The sequence below is a fragment of the Lepus europaeus genome, chromosome 17, assembly GCF_033115175.1.
Source record: "Lepus europaeus isolate LE1 chromosome 17, mLepTim1.pri, whole genome shotgun sequence".
Taxonomy (NCBI): domain Eukaryota; kingdom Metazoa; phylum Chordata; class Mammalia; order Lagomorpha; family Leporidae; genus Lepus; species Lepus europaeus.
In genome coordinates, this window is record NC_084843.1 from 58680394 (window position 1) to 58704886 (window position 24493).

Consider the following 24493-nt stretch of genomic DNA (forward strand, 5'->3'; position numbering starts at 1 on the left):
CCGGCCAAGAGAGGCAAAGCTGCCACCTAGGAAGCTGTTCGTGTCCAAGGCTAAAGTGATCCGGCCTTGAACTTGGAGAAGAGCAGTGGACCAGAAACCAAAGCAGTTCGAAGAATAGCAAGGACTTTTTGCTGAATGGGAGTGGGAGAAGCAGAAGGGACAGTCCAAGACTAGAATTGGAACAATATGGGTCAGTTAAAAAAGATGAAGATAGGCTGGCTGTATGGTGTAGTGGGCTAGGCCTCTACCTGCAGCTCTGAAATCCCATACGGGTGCCGGTTCAAGTCCTGGCTGTTCCTCTTCTGATCTAGCTCTCTGCTATGGCCTGGGAAAGCAGTGGAGGATGGCCTAAGTCTTTGGGCCCCTGCACCCATGTGGGAGACTCTGAAGACGCTCCTGGCTTCAGATCAGCCCAGCTCCAGCTGCTGCTGCCATTTGGGAGTGAACCAGCGAATATAAGACCTTCTGTCTCTCCCTCTGTAACTGTCAGATTTAAAAAAAAATTTTTTTCTTGTGGTTAAAATGGAAATAATCATCAGTATTTATGTGGTGATAATTTAAGGCATAACCAAGAACGTTAACTTGTTGACTTCTTGTGTTTTACTAGGAGATCATTTTATGGAGAAAAGCTCCGGAAAAACTGAGGAAACAAAGAACAAACTTTCACCAGCGGTTTGAATCTCCAGAGTCACAGGCATCTGCAGAGCAGCCCGAAATGTGAACTGAACAGGAAAAACAACAACTAAGAACTGTAACCTGGAGATTACGTGCAGCAGGTTAAAGGTGGTTGCAGCGTGTAGGGGGAAAAGGCCAAAACTCCACATAGAATAGTCTTCCTGTATCTTACAGTGCTGCATTTATTTTACGATGTAACTAAATATTCTTCCTGTAAATACATTTTACAAAGTGCTTTCTTTGAAACACTGGAAATTTCTTAAGCTGCCTTTTTTTTAACTGCACATTTTGATTTGATAATAAGCACTCAGATTTGCATCAGCATAAACATTAAAGACTGTCCCATGAGTAGGCTGGGGTTTGTAATTTTGCTTTCGGTATAATATTATATTTTTCTTCTCCATTTTCATGCTAACGATTACCTCTTATTCTCTACATGCAAAAAATTAACTATTTTGTGTTCAAATGAAATTTAAAAACCTGAGTGGCCCTTATATTCTGCAGAGAATTAAAACATGGCATCTCAGTATTTCTGAGGTCAACACTTGTTTTTACATCGTGTTTGGGAAAGGCACATGGAATGTTCGCTGTGCCTGCCTTTCCGTGCTTCCTGAACTCTGTCCACTTTAACGTTTGCTGTGGAATGGCAAGTTCTACGTGGCATGTTATTAGGACCTGTTTTCCCCTTTGGGCCACGTTGAGCAATCCCTGTTTCTGCTACTTGTCAGCTGTGCTGCCACACACGCCTACTCCGAAACCAGTGTGTCTATGTATGTGTTTAATTTAAGGACTCTTTTTTTGCCACATGTATGCAAAAACCATTTTCTTCATTCTCTTCAATTTTCAGGGGAAAAGTTTGGGATGGTGGACTCAGGAGGACCTGTGAAATGTAGTTATTCAGATCTTGACAATTTTATGTTTGTTAAACTTTTTGGCTAGTCCAAACTTAAACAGTCTGTCTTAGTTTTTAACACTAAATCCAAGTCATTTGTCTCTTAAAAAAAAAAAAGTTGCAGTCACTGGTTCATATGCAGGGGGTCTGATCTCAAGTACACTAAGATGTGTAGAAGCAAAAGGAAGCCTTCTCTGGGGAAACTGCTTTCACTTATGACTCATTGGTTTTGTACCAATATTTTTTAAAATACACTTCAGTGTAAGTTTTGTCAGTTAACCTTACTTTATGAGTAAGCTAAATAACCCAAATTACATTCTTTAAGCCTGTTTTACTACTATGGCACTTTGATCAATGGTCAGTAACCCATTTCTTTACTGGCAAAGGCTCCGTATGCCATGTGCTGGAGCGTCTGTTCTGAATGTGGCGGTATCTGTGGATGCTCATGTTTCCTTCATGTAAGTGCCTGCTCAGAGTTTCAGACTTTAAAAATGCCAAATATTTTCATGGTCACTTGCATGTAGTAAAGCTAGAAAATATTCAAAGAGATTTTGAAAACCAATTGTATTTAACCAGCCTCAAATTGTGCAACCATGATGTATAATAAAGAATTTCAAACAGACTAGTCTTGTTATTTGAATGGTTAAATAACTATTCTCAAATCTCTTCTTACTGTTAGACTTCCTGTTGAGGGTGGGATTGCCCAATAGGTTAGGTAGCTGTGATTGCAGTAAGTTTTTATGAATATTACCAGTTTCAATCTTGAACTTTTGTTAAATTTGAGGAGCAGAGAGAGAGGTAGGGACAGAGTGAGCTCTTCCTCACTGGTTCACCCCCCACTGGCTGAGCTGGGACCAAGGGCCAGGAGTGCAATCCAGGTGTCCCATGTGGGAGGCAGGAACCCAATTACTGTAGCCATCACTGCTGCCCCCAAGGGTCTGCATTAGCAGGGAACTGGAGTCAGCAGCTGGAGCTGAGACTTGAAGCAGGGTACTCTGGTGTGGGACACAGGAGTCTGAGCACTAGGCCCAGTGCCCACTCTCCTTAGAAGCTTTAAAAAGAACCATGCCCAGGTCGCACCCGGATCGATAAAATTGGAAACACAGGGCTGGAACAACAAAGCTGCACAGGGTTGGGAACCACTCATCGAAAGGGTTAAAACTGTTACTTTTTCACTGTTAGGAAAGAAAGCCTCTTCCTCTATACTCTAAGTTCTTGGGGGCCTTCAAATTAAGCTGACAAAAAACATGCAAAAGCCCAATTTAACGGCATGCCTGTAAGAGCTGCCAAGTGTGTGAGTTAGGAGGGTGGGCAGAATGTGCGGCTCACGTGGCTCTTCCCAGGGGAAGTGGGGGAAGGAAGGGTATTTAGGGAAAGGTACCCGGGTGCTTAGCAGGTGAGAGTTTTGTGTCTGTTTAGGTGTGGTGCCCACTTCACTCTCTGGGGACACAAGTCACTCTTGCCTAGTTGTTCTGGGGAGGGGTTTTATGATAAAACTTTGATATGATAAAACTTTCAGCTTTTGAGCAAATGAGATTTCAGGAATGCCAAGTGCCTTCTCAAAATAACTTGCCTCAGGGATGGGCGCTGTGGTACAACAGGTTAAAGCCCCTGCCTGCAGCACCTGCATCCCATCTGAGTGCCTGTTTGAGTCCTGGCCGCTCCACTTCTGATCCAGCTCCCTGCTCATGTGCCTGGGAGAGCAGTAGAAGATGGCCCAAGTCCTTGAAACCCCGGTACCTGTGTGGGAGACCCCTGTTGCGGCCAACTGGGGGTGAACTGGAGGATGGAAGACTGTCTCTAACTCTCTTCTAACTCTGCCTTTCAAATACATCTTTTAAAAAAATAAAATAAAATCAGGTAGGCTCTGATAGGGCACGTGGGTATCGTAACTGCTAGGCTAGATGCCCAACTCTGGAATTTAACATACTTTTTAAAGATTGATTTATTAATAGGCAAAGCACAGCAGGGCTGAAAGGGGGTCTCAGGGGTACTTCCATCCACTGGTTCACTCCTCAAATGGCTGTAACAGACACATCTAGGCCAGGCTGAAGCCAGGAGCCGGGAATTCAGTCCTGGTCTCCCACATGGGTGGCAGAGGCTCCAGTACTTGAACATTTTCCACTGAATTCCCAAGGGCACTGGCAGGGAGCTGGATATCGAGCCAAGCAGCCGGGACTGGACCACCACTCCATCACAGGAAACTGGCATTGTAAGCAGCGGCTCAACCGCTATGCCACAACACTGGCCTCATGGAACTTTTTTTTTTTTTTTTTACATTTCTAATATAAAATCACGTCAGGAAAAGGTGTATCCTTGAATTAAGGCACTGGGCATTCCATAAGCATATTTCTTATGACACTCACCTATCTACGGTCTTTTAGTGACGGCTCCTTCCAGGAGAACGGTCCGCTTCCACAATGCGAAACACGTCTTCATCTCCAGTTACGCCAGATTCCTTGGACTGAACGCCCAGTCCTGCCTGCACGCCAGCTGAGGCATCTAGAGACTGTCAATGCAGTTCTGTCAGTGGTGGTGCTGTGGTCGAGACCGTTCAGGACTTGTAGGCCCTAGGAGGCACCAGTGTGTTCAGAGCTACAGAGGTGAGAGATGATGGCGTAGCTGGTGGGTAGTTCTGAAATAAGTGGAGGGGCAGATGTGAGGAGCAGAGATGAAGATGAGGCTGGAGGAGACAAGGGAAAGCCATTGTCGCACAGGGCCTGGATGCCATGCAAATCAAGAGAGTATGGTCACTTATTCAGTCACTGAAGGGTTTAAAAAAAATTTTTTTTAAAGATCTATTTGATGCGCTGGCGCTGTGGCAATGGCTTCCCATGGGGCACCAGTTTGAGTCCCAGCTGTTCCACTTCCAACCAGCTTTCTCCAAAATGCCTGGGAAAGCAGTGGAAAGATGGCCCAAGTGCTTAGGCCCCTGCACCTGTTTGGGAGACCCAGAAGAAACTCCTGGCTCCTGGCTTCAGATCTGCTGAGTCTGGGGCCTTGTAGCCATTTGGGGAGTGAACAAGTGGAAGAACTCTCTCTCCCTATCAAATATTTAAATAAATCTTAAAATTTATTTGAAAGAGTTAGATCCTCCATCTGCTGGTTCACTCCCCAAGTGGCCACAATAGCCAGGACTCAGCAGGAGCTTCATCTGGGTCTCCTACCTAGGTGGCAGGGGCCCAGGCACTTGGGCCATCTCCCACTGCTTTCCCAGTAAGCTGGATTGTAAGTGGAGCAGGGGCCAGCGCTGTGGCTTAGCAGGTAAAGCCACTGCCTGTATGTGTGCTGGTTCGAGTCCCACCCGCTCCACTTCTGATCCAGCTCTCTGTTGTGGCCTGAGAAAGCAGCAAAAGATGCCCCAAGTCCTTGGGCTTCTGCACCCACATGGGAGACTGGGAAGAAGCTCCTGGCTCCTGGCTTCGGATCAGGGCAGCTTCAGCCTTTGCAGCCATCTAGGGAGAGAACGAGCAGATGGAAGACCTCGCCATGCAACTCTGCCTTTCAAATAAAATGAATAAATTTCAAATAGAAGTGGAGCAGCCGGGACATGAATCGTTTCCCATATGGGATTCTGGCATCACAGGAGGCGGCTTAACCCCCTGTGCCACACAGCTGGCACCTCACCACACATTTTTAAGCAGGAGTAACTTAATCAGATGTGTTTCCAACAGGTAAGGGCCTCTGGCACAGTATGGAAGAAGGCTTGAGGGCAGACCAGGGTCCCGTTATGTGGTTATTGCAGTCATTGTTCAATAGGCAGAACATTACAGAGGCCCTGATAGGCGTCTGGTGCGGATTGCCCTTGGTGCTACGAGTATCCCTCTAAAGGGAATGACAGCGCTTTAGGAAAGCAAACATTCCAGATTGACTTTTCTCATTTCAACGTTTACAGTAGAAGTCTATGAGTGGCTAACGAGGAAAACCTACAAGTATTATAAAATTCAGACTGCAATTTAAACCTGCAAAGAGGTACCAACAAAGTTACAGTTAAAATAGGCTTGAGAATCTTATTTTTCTGCAAAACTAGAGTTAGACTCTGGTCCAATCATTAGTGTTCTATCCCTGGTCAAAACACCCACATGGCTTGGATGAAACTGTAAGAATAACACACTTAAAGGCACACAGTAAACATTCACCAGTACCGTCAGACACAGCTTGCCTTTCAATACTTCTGCCACAGTTGGCATGTTGCAGTGGGAAGCACATTTGCTCTGAAGCCACAGATACTTTATCATCTGACTCCACTTAATATCTAGCACTGAGACCAGTTTTATACCTTGCTAAACCTCATCTGTAAGTCTGGTGACAGTGAAACCTCTACATGATTAAAAGGCATAATAGCTGCACATTAAAAATTGTTTGAGGCTGACCTTGTGGCACAGTGGGTGAAGCCACCCCCTGTAAGCACGCTGATGCCGGCATCTGGCAGCCCATACCCGACGAAGTCTCAGCTTCTCCACTCCTGATCCAGCTCCCTGCTAACGTGTCCTGTTGAAAGCAGCCCAAGACGGTGCAAGTGCTTGGGTCCCTGCACCCACCCAGCCTCCAGAACAGTCACTGCTGCCTCCTAGGGTTTGTATTATCTGGAAGCTGCAATCAGGGGTGGAACTGCACATTCAACAAGGCACCGCTACGTGGGACAGGTGTATGCTCACTGACATGCTGACTGCTACGTTAAACCCGTGCCGTTGAATAACGTTTGTAGTGAGGATTATGGTGTGCAAAACCGGATGTCAGAGCAGGCTTCCCGTCGAGCTTCTGCGGGTGAACTCGGTGTCCTGGTTCACCTGTCCTTCCTTGCACCAACATCATGCTATCTCAATTTATATGTGTATCTATTTTTTAAAGATTTATTTTATTTATTTGAAAGATAGGGTTACAGAGAGAGGAAGAGACAGAGAGGTCTTCCATCCACTGGTTCAGTCCCCAATTGGCCGCAATGGCCAGAGATGTGCCGAACCGAAGCCAGGAGCCAGGAGCTTCTTCCAAGTCTCCCATGCGGGTGCAGGGGCCCAAGGACATGGGCCATCTTCTACTGCTTTCCCAGGCCACAGCAGAAAGCTGGATTGGAAAAGGAGCAGCTGGGACTAGAACCGGCACCCATATGGGATGCTGGCGCTTCAGGCCAGGGCTTTAACCTGCTGTGCCACAGCGCTGGCCCCTCAATTAGATTACTTGGTAGTATCTTTAGAAATTTGGTAGTGCCAGTCAAATATTATCAAAAAATAAATGATGGTGAGGATGCGGTGAAAGATACATTAATAAATTTTAAGTAAGGATGCAAACTAGTACAATTGTTAGACAGACAGTTTGGAGATTCCTCAGAAATCTGGAAATACATTCACCATGTGACCCAAATGTTCCGGTCCTGGGAATACACCCAAAGGAAATGATATCAGCATATGAAAGTTATCTCTACTCAGAGCACCCCAGTTCACAATAGTTAAGATATATAATGAGGCCAGCGCCGTGGCTCACTAGACTAATCCTCTGCCTACAGTGCTGGTATTCTGGGTTCTAGTCCCGGTCGGGGCACCGGAGTCTGTCCCGGTTGCTCCTCTTCCAGTCCAGCTCTCTGCTGTGGCCCAGGAAGGCAGTGGAGGATGGCCCAAGTGCTTGGGCCCTGCACCCGCATGGGAGACCAGGAGAAGCACCTGGCTCCTGGCTTCAGATCAGTGCAGCATGCCGGCCATGCTGGCCATTTGGGGGGTGAACCAACTGAAGCAGCACCTTTATCTCTGTCTCTCTCTCACTGTCTAACTCTGCCTGTCCAAAAAAAAAAAAAAAAAAAAAAAGATACATAATGAACCTAGATGTCCATCAACTGATGATTAAAGAGAATGAGGTAGGTATACACGATGGACTACTACTCAACCATAAGAATGAAACTCTGTCTTTTGCAACAAAATGGATTCAAGTAGAGACTACTTAGAGTGAAATAGATCCATCCCCAAACAACTACTATCATATGTTTTCTGATATGTGGTAGTTAATATAGAATACAAAAAAAATCTAATAATGAAACTGACATCTTATGATTTGATTACTGTCTATAGCCCCTGTCTATATTCCTATTTTACTGTGACATTTCCACATTTTACTTGTTGAATATTACATGTAGTGGTACATTTAGCTGTGATTATAAAGTAAGGTGAAATTATTTTATTGCAAAACCAAGGGAAAAAAAAAGAAACAGGGGGACTGATGGGGGAAGGTTGCAGAGACGGAGGGAAGTTTGGTTATCTCCTTAGAATTCTACTGATGGGCAGTTCCAAGATGGCAGAGTAGGGAGGCAGCTTACTGCTCTAACCCAGAAGATAGTTTAAAAAAAGTGGAGATAGTGTAGTCTTAGGAAAGAGTTAGGAAGAAACGGCAGAGGAAACTCTACCGAGATTAGAGGGACGCTGTGGACCTATGTGGAGGGCATGGGCACCCAAGGCTGGGGACTCCAGCAGCTGAGAGCCTACGTATCAGAGCGGGAAAGTGAGATAAGACAAGACTGCAGTAGGCCGAGACACTGGGGAAAAAGTGGCAGGAAGAGCCTAGAAGGAACCCAACTTGAAGCCCCGGGGGGAAAGTGCACCAGCCAAACTAGAGGAGAGGAAAAAAAAAAAAAAAAAAAAAGGACAGTAGGGACATGTTTCTCTTTCTCTGATCACCTTACAAAGGAAAACAAGCTGAAAGAGCAGGAACCACTTTGGACATACGTAACAGCTGCGCCAGCTCGTGTCTGCGCCTGGCAATCAGCTGAGTGGAGACTCCTGACTCTGGTGGGGAGAACTAACAGAGGGCTAGGAACTTGTGATGGTGTGAAGCTTCTGAGCATAGACTGTGAAAAAAAATAACTGAGGGTGTGTGGGAGAACTCACAGTGTGGCTGGGACTTTGAGCAGTCTCAGTGGGAGATACCACAAGCTTGGGGGTTCCTGGTTACCTGGTGAGAGACATCGCTGGGGAATCTGAACTCACACTGAGGACCACACAGACCATTTTGTGGTCCCTGGGACAGAGCAGATGAATATTATAACCACTGGGGCTAGCACTCAGGCACTGGTCTCCACTGAGGAGAAGAGCTCAGCTGAGCAGAATATACTTCCCTTCTGATTCAAAACAAAACGAACAAAAAACCAAAACAGAAGACTCTCCATACCAAACCTGGGAGTGTCACCTTAGGCATGCCCTTAACCCTAGAGAACTGAACAGAGCTCTCTGGCCACACCCACTATAAACCTCTAGAGATTCACTGAAAGCAGACAGTCTACTTATCTACAGGGTCATAGTACAAAGATAAAAGCTGCCACAGCTGGAAGTGGGGGGAGGAGGGGAAGAAACCAACAAGCATCTCCACAAATGCTGAAGAAAAAACACAACAATCCAATAAACAATAAGGAAGACAACATGATGCTCCCAAAAGAACATGAGACTTCAATACTAGATTATGAAGACAATGAGATAGAAGAAATGCAAGAAATGGAACTAAAAAAATTGATCATCAGAGTACACAGAAGTAATCAAAAGCAAATGTACGAACTACTGAAATCCATGCAGGACATGAAAGAAAACCTTTCCCATGAAATTGAGATCTTAAGGAGGAATCAAAATGAAGAATTCAATAGAATAAAAAATGCAGTGGAGAGCCTTAACAACAGAATCAGTGAGGCAGAAGAGAGAATACTGGACTCAGGAGACAGAGCACATGAAAGTATACAGTCAAACCAAAGACAAGAAGAGGAAATTAAAAACCTAAAACACACTCTTGGGAATCTACTGTATACTATAAAAAAATCCAACATACGGGTTCTAGGAGTTCCTGTAGGCATGGAGAGAGAAAGGATTAGAAGGCCTTTTTAGTGAAATACTAGCAGAGAACTTCCTGGGTTTGCAGAAAGAAAGGGATGTCTAAGTACAGGAAGCACACAGAACTCCCAATAGACATGACCAGAAAAGATCCTCACCATGACACATCGTAATCAAACTCACCACAGTGAAACATAAAGAGAAGATTCTATAACGTGCAAGACAGAAATGCCAGATTACTCTCAGAGGATCTCCAATTAGATTCACAGCAGAATTCTCATCAGAAACCCTGCAGGCTAGGGAGAGAGCGGCAAGATGGCGGAATAGGAAGGGAGCACATTGATAGTTCGTCAAGACACACGTTAATATAAGTGGAGATACTGCAGGGTCAAGGAAGAGTAGGGGAATAAACAGCAGAGGAAACTCTTCCGGAACTAGTGATTCACAGTGGACCTGCGTGGAGAGCGTGAGAGCCCAAGTTCGGGACACCAGCGGCAGACTCAACGCACCAGCGCTGGAACGCGAGGTGAGCCGAACCTCCATAGCCCGAGATACCAGCGAGCAAGCGGAAAGAGGAGACTAGAGGGAACGAGGCTTGAAACTCCGTGGGGAAAAGTTCACCAGGCTAACTAGAAGAGAGAGAGGAAAAAAAAAAGTGACCGATACGGACACGAGTTTCTCTCTCTCCGCTCACCTCTCAAAGGCGAGCAAGACAAAGAGCAGGCGCCATTTTGGAGATACGTCATAAGCAGGGCGACCTCAGGTCTGCACCAGCCCTGAGCCTAGCAGAAAAACCTGACTCTGGGGGGAGGGGTGAAATAACAGGAGATTAGGATATAACTTGGCAACCCAGTGGGAGACTGCAGGAGAATTGGAGCCCACACTGAGGGCAGCACAGATTCCCTGTGTGGTCCTTGGGAAAGAGTTTCTAATCTCTGGCTCCTGTGGGTATATCATTTGCCTGCTAACTACCTCCAAGTACGTTCAGCTGTGTGGAATTACTTCCCTTTTGAATCAAAAAAAAAGAGAGATTTACCACGCCTAACCTGGGAGTGTCATCTTTGACACACCCTCAGCCCTGAGGAACCAAACACAGCTCTCAGTCCACACTCATCTCAAGCCTCTAAGGCTCCACCGAAAGCAGACAGTCCACTTAATATAGAGCCATAGTGTAACAAGAAAAAACACCACAGTGAAGAAACCAAATATCTCCAACATGCCAAACAACAAATGCAAAAACCAAGCTAACAAGAACAAGGAAGACACTATGACGCCCCCAAATGAAAAAGACACCCCAATGCAAGATTATGAAGATGATGAGATCGAAGAAATGCAAGAAGCGGATCTCAAACAATTGATAAGAACATTAAGAAGTTCTCAAAAACAAATTCTTGAACTACAGAAATCCTTCATGGACAAGATAGAAAATCTCTCTCGTGAAAGTGAAATATTAAGGAGGAATCAAAATGAAATGAAACAATTAGTGGAACAAGAAACTCTGATAGTGACGAGAAATCATAATGAAATGAAGAATTCAATAGATCAAATGACAAACACATTAGAGAGCCTTAAAAACAGAATGGGCGAAGCAGAAGAGAGAATATCAGACTTAGAAGACAGAGAACAGGAAAGGAAACAGGCAAACCAAAGAAAAGAAGAAGAAATCAGAAAACTAAAAAATATTGTCGGGAATCTACAGGATACTATTAAAAAACCCAACATTCGGATCCTAGGAGTTCCTGAAGGCATGGAGAGGGAGAAAGGATTAGAAGGCATTTTCAGTGAGATACTAGCAGAAAATTTCCCAGGTTTGGAGAAGGACAGAGGCATCTTAGTACAGGAAGCTTATAGAACCCCTAATAAACATGACCAAAAGAGATCCTCACCACGACATGTTGTAATCAAACTCACCACAGTGAAACACAAAGAAAAGATCCTAAAATGTGCAAGAGAGAAACGTCAGATTACTCTTAGAGGATCTCCAATTAGACTCACACCAGACTTCTCATCAGAAACCCTACAAGCTAGAAGGGAATGGCGAGACATAGCCCAGGTACTAAGAGAGAAAAACTGCCAGCCCAGAATATTATATCCTGCAAAGCTCTCATTTGTGAATGAAGGTGAAATTAAGACTTTTCATAGCAAACAGAAACTGAAAGAATTTGTTGCCACTCATCCTGCCCTGCAAAAGATGCTTAAAGATGTGTTACACACAGAAACACAGAAACATGGTCACCAATATGAAAGAAGGTAAAGGAAGGAAACCTCACAGCAAAAGATCACAGGAAGCTCAATTTCTCTTTGACATAGAATTAAACTCTGATGCTCTGTTAAAGCAATGTGTTAAAGTAATCTATTATGTTCTCTTGATGTCTGTTAAATTCTAATTGTTCAAAAACAGCTGCATTTTTATTAAGAGCTATGGGTTATTTAAATATGTGCTTATTTTCAAAGATTTGAATAATCACCTTGTAACAACGATCAAATTTGGTCTATGAGTTTATAATTTTAAATATGGCGACTTAAAGTCTTTTGTCATCCACAGTTATATATGATGTGCTGCTCATAAAACTAAAGCGTTGTTGGTTCTGTGTGTAGCTGTCCTCCTATAGGTTCCTATGGACTTTTTCCAGCCACTTCCATTGTATTCAGTACTTTGGGATGGCTCTGTAAACAGATGAAGCCAATAATGTATTAACAGTACCAACTGAGAGAAAGTGTGGTTAACTGAGGTTACTAAAAAAGCAATTCAAATCAATCGGCAATCTACAAAAAGAGTTAAAGATTTTAAAAGCTATTATTAAAAATGCTATATTGGTCTATTATGCTATGTTATATGTGTGTACATATTGTATGTCCACATGGGGAAATTTTATTAAGAGTTTTATTTTAAATGGCTTATAGATAAGATTGTCCATAAATTTAAGCTGCTAAAATCAATCAAAGATACATTTTAATTTGTGTGACCTGAATCTGTGTATCATATGTTTTAAACTTGTTGGTAGAAAGAAACTAAAAACATTTTATATGGTTGTGCTTAAGTTTACTGGTTAAACAAACTACAACATGTTAGATATTTAAGAGGGGTTTTCAAATACATGATTCTTAAAATTTATAGAAGGCATTGGACCTTCTGGTAAATGTTTTCTTAAGTTGTTATCTAATGGTTGAAACTGTTTGCTAAGTATTCATGTGATATTGCTATTGTCAGCAAGCGATCTAGGACTTGCTCCCTCATTTCTCTATTCTAAGCCCAACTTGTTCTTTCATTTCTCTATTCTCTTCAAGGTAGGAAACTAATTCTATTATGAAGGAATCTGTAGGATGCACAATTTAATCTTTAGACCTTATAAAAGAGATGGCTAACATTTTTCTGCAGTAGCATAGCCAAAATAAGAACTTAAATAATAATCTCATAGCTAGATTCACTTCGCCATCAGCGAAGTATACAGTAAGTAGAAAAAACCTCCCTTTCAGACCAAAGGGAAAGAAAGTGTTAAAGGGAGAATATAATTTTCCTCATGGGCATTGTCTACCTTAGAAAAACTACTACAGAACATGCCTGTGACTATAGACTTGTAGTTCAGGCCACCGAAGATTAGAGATGGGACTTGGGCACTCCCTTGACTTGCATCCTCTAGTCTGCTTTAACACAAACCAGGAGGAAAAGAAAGCTCGGCATCAGAAGCAATGGGTGGCAGGCCTATTAATGGCTGATCTGTACAGTGATCTGCCCTCAAGGAGACCCAACAGGCCAGTCCACTGCAGTGGCTTTCAATGTGGTAAGCCTGGGCTTCAGCAGAAGTCAGCTTGTGAAGATCCCTGGCAGCTCTGCCAAGAGTTGGATCACTGGAAATGGACCTGCCCTGGAGTCGAAGGATGCCCAGGTCAGAGCCACAGATCTTATTGGCTCTAAGCTGAAAAGCCCTTCACTCAGCCCAACTTCCAAAGTGACCACTGCAGCTGAGGGGACGGCCAAGTAGGGTCAGCAACATTGCAGGCAGAACTGTAAATTTCTTGTTAGAGATGCCACCTGCCATTACCTGGCCAGCTCTCCTCCCAGGCCAGCCAAGTCATGAAAGTCAACAGAGTGCCTTCCCCTAGGAGGTTCACACCTCCCTTAGGATATACCCCATGTGAAGAGATAGATAGGTCTGGGCCTCTGAACTTACAAGGCCTAAAGCCAACCAGATTATTATCAAGCCCCTTCTATCAGGTTCTATTTGCCTCTCAATCAGAAAACTTAACTGTAGCTTAGACAGCACCTTTCTTAGCTCCTCTAATAATGACTCTGTCCTTTGTTCTAGGCCCTGTCTAGCGTACTTGGGCCTCATTCCTTCGTAATCATAACCTCTACTCTACCACCAATGGCTCTACTCCCAACATGTGTGTACTGATGGTCCTCTTCCCCACTTAATGCTGTATAATTGTTCAAACCTGGTTAATGCCACTGTTAGGATCATTGGTTACTATCCTCACTCTGTCTTTTATGACCTTGTCTAAATATGATCAGAGTCGGCAAACTTGGAAGGCTTCCATAGCCTTGGCAACTCATGACGACAGCCTAGGGTGGTTAATGACGCCATAAACTAGAGTGTCAATTTGTTGGGTCAACAACAGGAGCCACTGTGCACCTGCTCCTCATGTGGGATCTCTGTCCTTAATGTGCTGTACATTGTGATTTGATGCTATAACTAGTATTCAAACAGTATGTTTCACTTTGTGTGTCTATGTGAGTGCAAACTGTTGAAACCTTTATACTAAATTGATCTTCTGTATATAAAGAGAATTGAAAATGAATCTTGATGCAAATGGAAGGGGAGAGGGAGCGGGAGAGGGGAGGGTTGCGGGTGGGAGGGAAGTTATGGGAGGGGGAAGCCACTGTAATCCATAAGCTGTACACTGGAAATTTATATTCATTAAATAAAAGTTAAAAAAAAATGAAAAAAAAAAAAAAAAAAAAAAGAAACCCTGCAGGCTAGGATAGAATAGTGAGATATAGCCCAAGTCCTAAAAGAAAAAAATGGTCATCCCAGAATATTATACCCTGCAAAGCTCTCATTTGTGAATGAAGGTGAAATAAAGACCTTTCATAAGCAACAGAAATTGAAAGAATCTGTCACGACTTGTCCAGCCCTGCAAAAGGTGCTTAAAGAGGTGTTACACACAGGAACAAAGAAACATGGTCCTCAATATGAAAGAAGGTAAAGGAAGAAAAACTCTCAGTAAAAGATCAAAGGAAGTTCAAAGTATAAATTAGAAATATCTTTGGAAAAATGGAAGGGAAGGGGCCGGTGCCATGGCTCACTTGGCTAATCCTCCGCCTGCGGCGCCGGCATCCCACATGGGCACCGGGTTCTAGTCCCGGCTGCTCCTCTTCCAGTCCAGCTCTCTGCTGTGGCCTGGGAAAGCAGCAGAAGATCGCCCAACTCCTTGGGCCCCTGCACCCATTCCAACACAACCTTAACCAACAGTGTGCAATTAGATAACCATTTGTATGGAGGCAAATAAGAGCATCAGCAAACTTCACCAACATCAGAGTCCACGAGGATCCTACACGAGAATGGATAGTAACAATTCAGCCAACAATTGCTTAACTCCCATCTCTATATAGAAACTGCTCTCTCTGTACAGTTAACTCAATCTTACTGTCACCAGTGCAGACCAATAAACACATGTAACCTCTCAGATAATTCCAGAAGCTCCTTGACTTAAACCTTCTAAGATTACCTGATGTTTTAGCCTCCCTAAAAAAAAAATTGCATATACATATGTGTGTGTGTGTGTGTGTGACTGTGAGTGTATGTCGAGCAGGTATTAGAGGGCCCCTGAAAGGCATCCTGGGTTACACTAAGATCAGGTCGTCTCCTGTGACTTCAACAGTGACTCCCACTTCTCTACCTTTGATGTTGGGGACGGCATTACCCTCAGTGAGCACTCTGTCAAGCTTGTTTTCTGATATGACAATGAATATGGCTACAGCACCAGAATGGAGGACCTTAGGGTCCACAGGGCCTCCAAGAAGTATGACCTCCTGGACCACAAGTCCCAGTGAGACCACTAGTCCCACTGTGGCCACCAGAGGGAGAGAGGGGCCCTTAGCTCATGGGGATTCCCTGTCCCCACTCAGACCCCAACACATTTAGAGCTTCTCCTCTGCATATTTCCAGTCTAAGATCCCCTGGAGAACCGGAGGGGCTTAGGGAGCCCTACCTTGGCATTTATCATCAGTAAAACCCACTGTACCCAGTCAAAACAACAGTCAAAATGTGATGATGGAGGAGAAACAAACACCAAAAGAAGTAAGAGCACAGCCATGCATGCCTTGGGAATAGAAACACAATATGTCTTTTTTTTTTTTTTCCTTTTTGACAGGCAGAGTGGATAGTGAGAGAGAGAGACAGAGAGAAAGGTCTTCCTTTTTGCCGTTGGTTCACCCTCCAATGGCCGCTGTGGCAGGCGCATCTTGCTGATCCGAAGCCAGGAGCCAGGTGCTTCTCCTGGTCTCCCATGTGGGTGCAGGGCCCAAGCACTTGGGCCATCCTCCACTGCCTTCCCGGGCCATAGCAGAGAGCTGGCCTGGAAGAGGGGCAACCGGGATAGAATCCGGCGCCCCAACCGGGACTAGAACCCGGTGTGCCGGCGCCGCAAGGCAGAGGATTAGCCTGTTAAGCCACGGTGCCGGCCAGAAACACAGCATCTCTTTAAGGGAGGAAAACCAGGATATTTAAACGGGTGGCATTTACCTAAGGGGCTGCAACACCCCCTTATTTCTGAGAACAGCGACCCATGAAGGATAAGAGGCTGCTCTGCAGAGGAGGCCCCCTTCGCATCATCGTTCTGCAGGCTGTACGTGAAGGGGCACAGCAGGGGTGACCACAGCGTGCACTTTAGAGGCAACTGAGCTCAGGGAAGACTGGGTCCCAGCACAACCAAGGTAGACCCACGTCCTGTCCTTCAGCACAAGCAGAAAACGAAGAGGTGGGAATGCTTTACACCTGACTGCAGTGGAGGACATCCTCGTCATGGAGAAGATCTGACACTAAGAGAACTCCGGTGGTGGAAACAAACCCATTAAGATACTTGGCACAGGGGCTAGCACTGTGTAGGTTAATGCTCCGCCTGCGGCGCCAGCATCTCATATGGGGGCTGGTTCTCGACCTGGCTGCTCCTCTTCTGACCCAGCTCTCTGCTATGGCCTGGGAAAGCAGTGGAAGATGGCCCAGGTGCTTGGGCCCCTGCACCTGTGTGGGAGACCAGAAAGATGCTCCTGGCTCCTGGCTTCAGATCGGCTCTGGCCACTGCAGCCATTTGGGGAATGAACCAAAGGATGGAAGACCTTTCACTCTGTCTCTCCCTCTCACTGTCTGTAACTTTACCTCTCAAATAAATAAATAAAAATCTTTAAAAAAAGATAATTAGTACATACAAGATGTTATTGATTAGGGATTCTGAACTGGTCCCTTGAGAAGCTGAGCCAGCTCACTGAGGAAGGGACTTTCAGTGCCAGTAGAGGTCTATCGCATCATGAATGAAATATAGACCAGGCTAAACCAGTAGGTGGTGAACTAAGGCATGAGGATCAGGAGGCCACAGAAGCAGTGTTCATGATGACTGTGTAGTTCAATGGTTGGCACATGGCCTCGAAACATTTATGGGCCTTTGTGGTGAGGGGCAAATGCTCTGTTCCAAAAAACAACAACAAAAAAACTTTTAAAAATACACCTGTATACCTGAGGGGCCAGCGTTGTAACTGTGTATATGTGTATATCCTTGGGGCACAATGTGATAATTCCACACCTATATATAATATGTGGTGATCAAATTAGGTTACCATTTCCATCTCCTTATTAAAAAACACTCTTTATTACCACTTAGTAATTGCACATACTTTGGGGGTATAAAGAGAGATTTTAATGAATGTACACAATGTGTACTGATCAGATCTGAGGAACTGTTTCCCCCAACTACTGGTTTGCATTTAGAGTTTTGAGTTCCTGAGCATCCTTCCTTAACATGACAATAATCTTTCCTGCATGGCTATCCTTTATCAGCCCCTTAAACTGAGGTAGCCATCAAAGAATGCAATCTATTCAGTGAGGGACCAGAACCTGCCATGCCAGCATCCAACAAGAGCACCAATTTAAGTCCCACCTGCTCCACTGTTATTCTTTTTAAAGAGGGTTGAATTTTTTTTTTACTCTTCCAGGGAGTCTGACCCTACAAGGGGCTTGGTTCTTTTCTTTTTATTTATTTATTTATTTGAAAGACAGAGTTACAGAAAGAGGTAGAGACACACAGAGAGAGTGAAAGGTCTTCCATCCACTGGTTCACTCCCAAATGGCCACAATGACCAGGGCTGGGCAAGGCTGAAGCCAGGAGCTTCTTCCGAGTCTCCCATATGGGTACAGGGGCCCAAGCATTTGGGCCATCTTCCACTGCTCTCCCAGGCCATCATCAGGGAGCTGGATAGGAAGGAGAGCAGCTAGGACTTGAAGTGGCGGCCATATGAGACGCTAGCTCTGCAGGTCAGGGCTTTAATCCACTGTGCCACAGATCAGATCTGCTTTTATTGACTTGAAAGCAGGCTGCACAGTGAAGCCCCTTTGGATTTTTTTTTTTTTTTTTTGACAGGCAGAGTTAGACAGTGAGAGAGAGAGACAGAGAGAAAGGTCTTCCTTTCCCGTTGGTTCACCCCCCAAATGGCCGCTACCGCCGGAGCACCACGCCAATCTGAAGCCAGGAGCCAGGTGCCTCCTCCTTGTCTCCCATGGGGTGCGGGGCCCAAGCACTTGGGCCATCCTCCACTGCACTCCCAGGCCACAGCAGAGAGCTGGACTGGAAGAGGAGCAACCAGGACAGAATCCAGTGCCTCGACTGGGACTAGAACCCGGTGTGCCGGCGCCGCAAGGCGGAGGATTAGTCTATTGAGCTGTGGTGCCGGCCTACCCCTTTGAATTTAAGAACATTTTTCTGCTTCCTTTCTTCTTCCTGCAACTTCTCCTGCCAGAACTGCCATGCCCATAACCCAACATCCGTTTTCTGTGACAGCGGCACAAAGCATGTTGCAAACTTCTCCCATTCAGCTTTTCTTCCAAGCTGGCCCGTCATTGGGGGAGCCAGGCAGCTATCCACGAAGGAGCATCCTGGGAGCTCTGTGAGGAGCCCATAGCCAGAGGGGTTCGCAGCCAGGCCACTGGCTGCCTGCCCAAGCCACTGCGCTGCACTGCAGCTCTGAACACTCCAGAGGGGAGTCCCGGTGCTGCTCCACTTCCCATCCAGCTCCCTGCTGATGCCCCCGGGGAAGCAGTGCAACACAGGGGCTTGTGCCCCTGTGCATGCAGGAGACCCAGATGGAGTTCCAGGCACCTGGTTTCAGCCTGGCCCAGCTCTGGCCACTGAGACCTTTTGAGGTGTGAACCCGTGGATGGAGGGAGTGTGTGTGTGTGTGAGTGTGTGTCTCCCTTTCTCTGTAACCCTGCTCTTCAAATAAAATAAATCTCCTTTAAAAAAATAGAAACAGGTAGCCTGGTATGTTTTTGTCTCACTTGTGGACAAAGACTTCTATAGAGAGAGTGTGTAAAAAATAACTGCTCTTCATCAAAATGTCCATTCTCCCAAAAGCAATTTATAGATTCAATGCGATACCAATCAAAATACCAAAGACATTCTTCTCAGATCTGAAAAAAATGATGCTGAAATTCATATGGAGACACAGGAGACCTCGAATAGCTAAAGCAATCTTGCACAACAAAAACAAAGCCGGAGGCATCACAATACCAGATTTCAGGACATACTACAGGGCAGTTGTAATCAAAACAGCATGGTACTGGTACAGAAACAGATGGATAGACCAATGGAACAGAAAAGAAACACCAGAAATCAATCCAAGCCAACTTATATTTGATCAAGGATCTAAAACCAATCCCTGGAGCAAGGACAGTCTCTTCAACAAATGGTGCTGGGAAAATTGGATTTCCACGTGCAGAAGCATGAAGCAAGACCCCTACCTTACACCTTACACAAAAATCCACTCAATATGGATTAAAGACTTAAATCTACGACCTGACACCATCAAATTATTAGAGAGCATTGGAGAAACCCTGCAAGATATAGGCACAGGCAAAGACTTCTTGGAAAAGACCCTGGAGGCACAGGCATTCAAAGCCAAAATTAACAATTGGGATTGCATCGAATTGAGAAGTTCCTGTAATGCAAAAGAAACAGGAAAGCAAAGAGGCTTCCTACAGAATGGGAAAAAATATTTGCAAACTATGCAACAGATAAAGGGTTAATAACCAGAATCTACAAAGAGATCAAGAAACCCCACAACAACAAAACAAACAACCCACTTAAGAGATGGCCCAAGGACCTCAATAAATATTTTTCAAAAGAGGAAATCCAAATGGCCAACAGGCACATGAAAAAATGTTCAAGATCACTGGCAATCAGGGAAATGCAAATCAAAACCACAATGAGGTTTCACCTCACCCTGGTTAGAATGGCTCACATTCAGAAATCTACCAACAACAGATACTGGCGAGGATGTGAGGAAAAAGGGATACTAACCCACTGTTGGTGGGAATGCAAACTGGTAAAGCCACTCTGGAAGTTAGTCTGGAGATTCCTCAGAAACCTGAATATAACCCTACCATACAACCCAGCCATCCCACTCCTTGGGATTTACACAAAGGTGCTGTCTGCACCTTAATGTTTAATGTAATTCACAATAGCTAAGACCTGGAATCAACCCAAATGCCCATCAACAGTAGACTGGATAAAGAAATTATGGGGGGAGCCAAGATGGCGGATAGTGAGGACGTGTGCCTTAGTTTGGGAAAATAAACTTTCATAAAAGTGGAATTACTGTAGCCTCAGGAAAAGACTCAAGAAAAAAACTGCAGAGGAAACGCTTCCGGATCTTGTGGATGAGACACAGAGGACTTACAGGGAACCCACCGCGTGGAAAACCAACCGAGACGAGCCGAGCGGCAGCGGCGGGAGAGGAGCCAGAGCCACAGAATCTCGCCAGCGCGGGAACGGAGGAGGGTAAGACAAAGACCTGAGAAGTCCGAGACATTGGGGGGAGGGGGAACAGAGGCCTCTCCCTTCACTCACCAAGCAAAACAAAGAGCACCACGATTTTACATATGTAAAGCTCAGCCAAACTCAGTATCTTTAGCGAAACTGGAGAACACATTGAGGGCTGCATAAACTCTGTGTATGGTCCCAGGGGTAGATCAAACGAATACTCACAGAGGCCAGATTTCAACTACCCTCAACTCCACTCCCAACTGAGTCAAAAAAAAAAAAAAAAAGAGAGAGAGAGAGCGAGCCAGCAAGGAGCAAGTGAGTGAGAAATCTGGGAGAGTCGCTCTTTACACAGCCTTAAACCTGAAGAAACAAGCATAGCTCTCTGGCCACACCCATCACAGCCCCTAAGGCTCCAACAAAGCAGACAGCTCACTTAGAGGCATAGTATAACGAGAGAAAAAAACAAAAACAAAAACACCACAAATTATCTCTAACATGCCAAGCAAGAAACATAGAAGCGGAGGTACCAAGAACAAGGAAGGCACTATGACGCCCCCAAGTGAACAAGACATGCCAATGCAAGATTATGAAGATGAAGAGATAGAGGAAATGCAAGAAGCAGATTTCAAAAAATTGATAAGAACATTAAGAAGTTCTCAAAAACAAATTCTTGAACTACAGAAATCCTTAATGGACAAGATAGAAAATCTCTCCCGTGAAAATGAAATATTAAGGAGGAATCAAAATGAAATGAAAAAATTAGTGGAACAGGAAACTGCGATAGTGACAAAAAACCACAATGAAATGAAGAACTCAATAGATCAAATGGCAAACACATTAGAGAGCCTTAAAAACAGAATGGGTGAAGCAGAAGAGAGAATATCGGAATTAGAAGACAGAGAACAGGAAAGGAAACAGTCAAATCAAAGAAAAGAAGAAGAAATCAGAAATCTAAAAAATACTGTCAGGAATCTACAGGATACTATTAAAAAACCCAACATTCGGGTTCTAGGAGTTCCTGAAGGCATGGAAAGGGAGAAAGGATTAGAAGGCCTTTTTAGTGAGATACTAGCAGAAAATTTCCCAAGTTTGGAGAAGGACAGAGACATCCTAGTACAGGAAGCTCAGAGAACCCCTAATAAACATGATCAAAAGAGATCCTCACCACGACACGTCGTAATCAAACTCACCACAGTGAAACACAAAGAAAAGATCCTAAAATGTGCAAGAGAGAAACGCCAGATTACTCTCAGAGGATCTCCAATTAGACTTACAGCTGATTTCTCATCAGAAACCCTACAAGCCAGGAGAGAATGGCGAGATATAGCCCAGGTACTAAGAGAGAAAAACTGCCAGCCCAGAATATTATATCCTGCAAAGCTCTCATTTGTGAATGAAGGTGAAATTAAGACTTTTCATAGCAAACAGAAATTGAAAGAATTTGTCGCCACTCGTCCAGCCCTGCAAAAGATGCTTAAAGATGTGTTACATACAGAAACACAGAAACACGGTCACCAATATGAAAGAAGGTAAAGGAAGGAAACCTCACAGCAAAAGATCACAGGAATCTCAAACCAGATATTAGAAAATATCTTTGGCAAATGGCAGGGCAAAGTTACTCCTTCTCAATAGTCACACTGAATGTTAATGGCTTGAACTGTCCAGTTAAAAGACACCGATTGGCTGATTGGGTTAAGGAACAAAACCCATCCTTTTGCTGCTTACAAGAAACCCATCTATCCAACAATGATCCATACAAGCTGAGAGTGAAAGGCTGGAAAAAGATATACCACGCCAACAGAAATGAAAAGAGAGCGGGCGTAGCCATCTTAATATCGGACAACATAAACTTTACCACAAAAACTGTTAGGAGAGACAAAGAGGGGCACTATATAATGATTAAGGGATCCATTCAACAGGAAGAAATAACGATTATCAACGTATATGCACCTAATTACAGGGCACCAGCTTATTTAAAATACTTGTTAAGGGACTTAAAGGGAGACTTAGACCCCAATACAATAGTACTGGGGGACTTCAATACTCCACTCTCAGAGATAGACAGATCAACAGGACAGAAGATCAACAAGGAGACAGTAGATTTAAATGACACTATAGCCCAAATGGATCTAACAGATATCTACAGAACATTTCATCCTACATCTAAGGACTTTACATTCTTCTCAGCAGTACATGGAACCCTCTCTAGGATTGACCACATACTAGGCCATAAAGCAAGTCTCAGCAAAGTCAAAAGAATTAGAATCATACCATGCAGCTTCTCAGACCACAAAGGAATGAAATTGGAAATTGGCAACTCAGGAATCCCTAGAGCACGTGCAAACACATGGAGATTGAACAACATGCTCCTGAATGAACAATGGGTCATAGAAGAAATTAAAAGAGAAATCAAAAATTTTCTGGAAGTAAATGAGGATAACAGCACAACATACCAAAACCTATGGGATACAACAAAAGCAGTGTTAAGAGGAAAGTTTATATCAATAGGTGCCTACATCAAGAAATTGGAAAGGCACCAAATAGATGAGCTTTCAAGTCATCTCAAGGATCTAGAAAATCTGCAGCAAGCCAAACCCAAACCCAGTAGGAGAAGAGAAATAATTAAAATCAGAGAAGAAATCAACAGGATTGAATCCAAAAAAACATTACAAAAAATCAGCCAGACAAGGAGCTGGTTTTTTGAAAAAATAAACAAAATTGACACCCCATTGGCCCAACTAACTAAAAAAAGAAGAGAAAAGACCCAAATCAATAGGATCAGAGATGAAATGGGAAACGTAACAACAGACACCACAGAAATAAAAAGAATCATCAGAAATTACTACAAGGACTTGTATGCCAGCAAACAGGGAAATCTATCAGAAATGGACAGATTCTTGGACACATACAACCTCCCTAAATTGAGCCAGGAAGACATAGAAAACCTAAACAGACCAATAACTGACACAGAAATTGAAACAGTAATAAAGGCCCTCCCAACAAAGAAAAGCCCAGGGCCAGATGGATTCACTGCTGAGTTCTACCAGATATTTAGAGAAGAACAAACTCCAATTCTTCTCAAACTATTCAGAGCAATCGAAAAAGAGGGAATCCTCCCAAATTCTTTCTATGAAGCCACCATCACCTTAATTCCTAAGCCAGAAAGAGACGCAACATTGAAAGAGAATTACAGACCAATATCCCTGATGAACATAGATGCAAAAATACTCAATAAAATTCTGGCCAATAGAATGCAACAACACATCAGAAAGATCATCCACCCAGACCAAGTGGGATTCATCCCCGGTATGCAGGGATGGTTCAACATTCGCAAAACAATCAACGTAATACACTACATTAACAGACTGCAGAAGAAAAACCATATGATTCTCTCAATAGACGCAGAGAAAGCATTTGATAAAATACAACACCCTTTCATGATGAAAACTCTAAGCAAACTGGGTATGGAAGGAACATTCCTTAATACAATCAAAGCAATATATGAAAAACCCACGGCCAACATCCTATTGAATGGGGAAAAGTTGGAAGCATTTCCACTGAAATCTGGTACCAGACAGGGATGCCCTCTCTCACCACTGCTATTCAATATAGTTCTGGAAGTTTTGGCCAGAGCTATTAGGCAAGAAAAAGAAATGAAAGGGATACAAATCGGGAAGGACGAACTCAAACTATCCCTCTTTGCAGATGATATGATTCTTTATTTAGGGGACCCAAAGAACTCTACTAAGAGACTGCTGGAACTCATCGAAGAGTTTGGCAAAGTAGCAGGATATAAAATCAACCCACAAAAATCAACAGCCTTTGTATACACAGGCAATGCCACGGCTGAGGAAGAACTTCTAAAATCAATCCCATTCACAATAGCTACAAAAACAATCAAATATCTTGGAATAAACTTAACCAAAGACGTTAAAGATCTCTACGATGAAAACTACAAAACCTTACAAAAAGAAATAGAAGAGGATACCAAAAAATGGAGAAATCTTCCATGCTCATGGATTGGAAGAATCAATATCATCAAAATGTCTATTCTCCCAAAAGCAATTTATACATTCAATGCAATACCCATCAA

The 24493-nt window shown here is 44.0% G+C and overlaps 1 protein-coding gene and 1 long non-coding RNA gene across 2 annotated transcripts in view; one reads left to right on the forward strand and one right to left on the reverse strand.

The window, feature by feature from the left end:
- The window catches only part of VPS26A (VPS26 retromer complex component A), a 42061-nt gene extending 39872 nt beyond the window's left edge, over positions 1-2189 (forward strand). Inside the window, exon 9 of the mRNA XM_062214150.1 lies at positions 608-2189. Coding sequence (XP_062070134.1) covers positions 608-721 — 114 coding nt within the window. The 3' untranslated portion in view covers positions 722-2189. The remainder of the gene's footprint in view (positions 1-607) is intronic.
- The window catches only part of LOC133775686 (uncharacterized), a 53820-nt gene that overhangs the window by 11392 nt on the left and 17935 nt on the right, over positions 1-24493 (reverse strand). Inside the window, exon 2 of the long non-coding RNA XR_009868299.1 lies at positions 3934-4202. This is a non-coding gene — a long non-coding RNA (uncharacterized LOC133775686). The remainder of the gene's footprint in view (positions 1-3933; positions 4203-24493) is intronic.